At 35.2% G+C, this 2,651-nt stretch overlaps 1 protein-coding gene across 1 annotated transcript; it reads right to left on the reverse strand.

Annotated features, from left to right (window-relative positions):
- Window positions 1-1,406: 1,406 nt before the first annotated feature.
- LOC123863591 (cytochrome c oxidase subunit NDUFA4-like) lies at window positions 1,407-1,815 on the reverse strand. The gene has a single exon (XM_045903355.3). It carries the CDS (start codon window positions 1,813-1,815, stop codon window positions 1,534-1,536), a length of 282 nt encoding a protein of 93 aa, XP_045759311.1. The 3' UTR covers window positions 1,407-1,533.
- Window positions 1,816-2,651: the final 836 nt, after the last annotated feature.

Consider the following 2,651-nt stretch of genomic DNA (forward strand, 5'->3'; position numbering starts at 1 on the left):
TCTAATTCAAAAATGGTCAAAGGATTTGAATCGACATTTCCCCCAAAGAAGATATACAAATTACCAATAAGCACATGAAATAATACTCAACATTGTTAGTCATAACAAAAATGCAAACAAAACCACAATGAGATACCACTTTATTTCCACCGGCATGTTTATAATCAAAAAGGCAGACAATTACAAGTGTTGAAGAGGGTGTGGAGAAATTAGATCCATGATCATGCACTGCTGTTGGGAACATAAAATAGTCCAGCCTCTTCGGAAAACAGTTTGGCAATTCCTCAAAATCTTAAGCATAGAATTACCATATGTGCAGCAATTCTACTCCTAAGAGAAATGGAAACATTTGTTGACACAAAATAAGATACTTAAGCAGGATATTTAAAATAAATATTTAATCGCTTCTCAGCTTTTTGGCTAATATCAAGTGTACTAAATATTGAAAACTTATTTATAATAGCATTACTAATAATGGCCAAAACGTAGAAACTACCCAAATTTCCATCAACTAGTGAATGGATAAACAAAATGTAATATAGCCATACAATGGAGTATTAATTGGCAATAAAAAGGATTAAAGTACTGATACATGCTACAACAAGGATGAAACTTGTAAACATCATGCTAAGTGAATTAATCCTGTCATAAAAGATCACATATTTCATGATTCCATTTATATGAAATGTCCAGAATAGGCAACTCTCTAAAGACATTGGGTTAGTGGTTTCCAAGGGCTGGGGGAAGGAGGGGAATAGGGATGGTTAAAGGGTTTCTACATAAGGTGATGAAAATGTTCTAAAATTAGATAGTTGTGATGGTTGCATGACTCTGAATATTCTGAAAAACACTCTGATGTTTATACTTTAATAAAGTTTATAAATATTTATATTATTTATTTATAATAAAATACACACACAAAAAGAATATTTTGGTATGTAGAATTATATTTCAATAAAACTTTTTTAAAAAGCTAAATATAAGTCAAACATAAAATCCACTTTGCCTTGCAGCTCTGTTCTTATCAAGCCACATTAGACTAACTCCTCATGTCAGTACAATGTTATAACATCAAGCTAAATGTTCTCCCTGAAAAATCATTTGATCATTTAATTTTGGGAATTTTACTTACTAGCAACAGAGGGTTTTTAGAAATGTAGGAATTTATTTCCAGCTCTCTAAAAATGTCCGTCCATTTTATATCACAGAATTGTTTTGGTAGACCAGCTGTTTGTCAATAAGGTCCTTTTCATCTATAAATTACTCATATAGGCTATTTCTAAAATATCCATTATTTTTAAACACTGCAAATCACATTCACTGTCATCATAAGTTAAATCTCTCTTTCTCAGGGAAAATGGCTTTATTTTTTTTCAAGTTTCAGATACTTATTAATCAGCGTAAACCCCAACACAATACACCAACATGATTTCGTACATTTAGAGGGGAAATATTTCCTGGATAAGTGGAAAATTGTGTGGATGTCTTCTGGAAAACCTTCATTCCAAGCAGCTTTATAGTGAAACATTTCATTTAGAAGTCTGGACCTTCTTTCTTCACTTTGCTGTAATCTACATTCACTGAGTAGAACTTGTATTGATCATTGGGACCCAGTTTGTTCCAGGGTTCTGGGTTATTCTTCCTATACCAACTGACATCTGGATTGAACAATGCCAGGCACAAGACATACAGTGGTGCTCCAGTAACTCCTGCCCAGTAAATACCCAGTAGAGCAACGGCTGTCGTAATTATTATTACAAAGAGGGGGATCAAGCTCTGATGCTTCTTGGTCTGACCGAGGATCTGGTGTAACATGGTTATGGCAGAGACCTCCAGTCCAGGAGAAGAATAAATCAAATCTACAAGGCCCAGCACTAAGTAATCCCTACCAGGAAAATGGTTTTAAAGCATAGGGATTATCTGATTATCTTGTGGAACTTAAATTGGATTCCAAATAAATAGTTTTAGTAACAAAACTGAAAAAGTTCTGTTTAACTTGACTGACCTTTTCTGGTAACAGTGTTGGGGGTGGTTCTGAAAGTCTTATTTCCAAAAGAAAAATTTTTTTTTCTTCTGTGTGAATTGTCACAAGTCACACATAACATTGAACAACTCAGGTGCAGTCAGTTTATCCTTTTCTCCGCTCCTTGTGGCCTCTTCCAAGATCATCAGAACGATTTAGGAGAAACAGCATACGAATTTCTATTTTAGTCTAATCCTTTTCTCCATTCATATTTTCAATGTATCTCCAAATTACAGAAAGACATTCTTCTTTTTTTAATTTAAAGATTTTTATTTATTCATTTCTCACACACACACACACACACACACACACAGCACAAGCATGGGGAGGGACAGGCAGAGGGAGAGGGAGAAGCAGGCTCCCTGCCGAGCAAGGAGGCCAATGCGAGACTCAATCCCAGGACCCTGGGTTAATGACCTGAGCAGAAGGCAGATGCTTAACCAACTGAGCCATCCAGACGCACCAAGACATTTTTCTTTTATTACACTTTGAAAATAGGATTTTATGTCTGGCCAACATTTAAATGTATTTTCTATGGCCCGCAACAGTGATGGCCATCTCATAGGCATATGCCTAAGGAAGCTATCTCCTATTTTCATACAGTCAAAAATCTCATTGAGAGCTACTG

This window comes from Mirounga angustirostris, unplaced genomic scaffold (genome assembly GCF_029215605.1).
Source record: "Mirounga angustirostris isolate CCGP_5_RB_7025 unplaced genomic scaffold, mMirAng1.0.hap1 SCAF_11, whole genome shotgun sequence".
Classification (NCBI taxonomy): Eukaryota; Metazoa; Chordata; class Mammalia; order Carnivora; family Phocidae; genus Mirounga; species Mirounga angustirostris.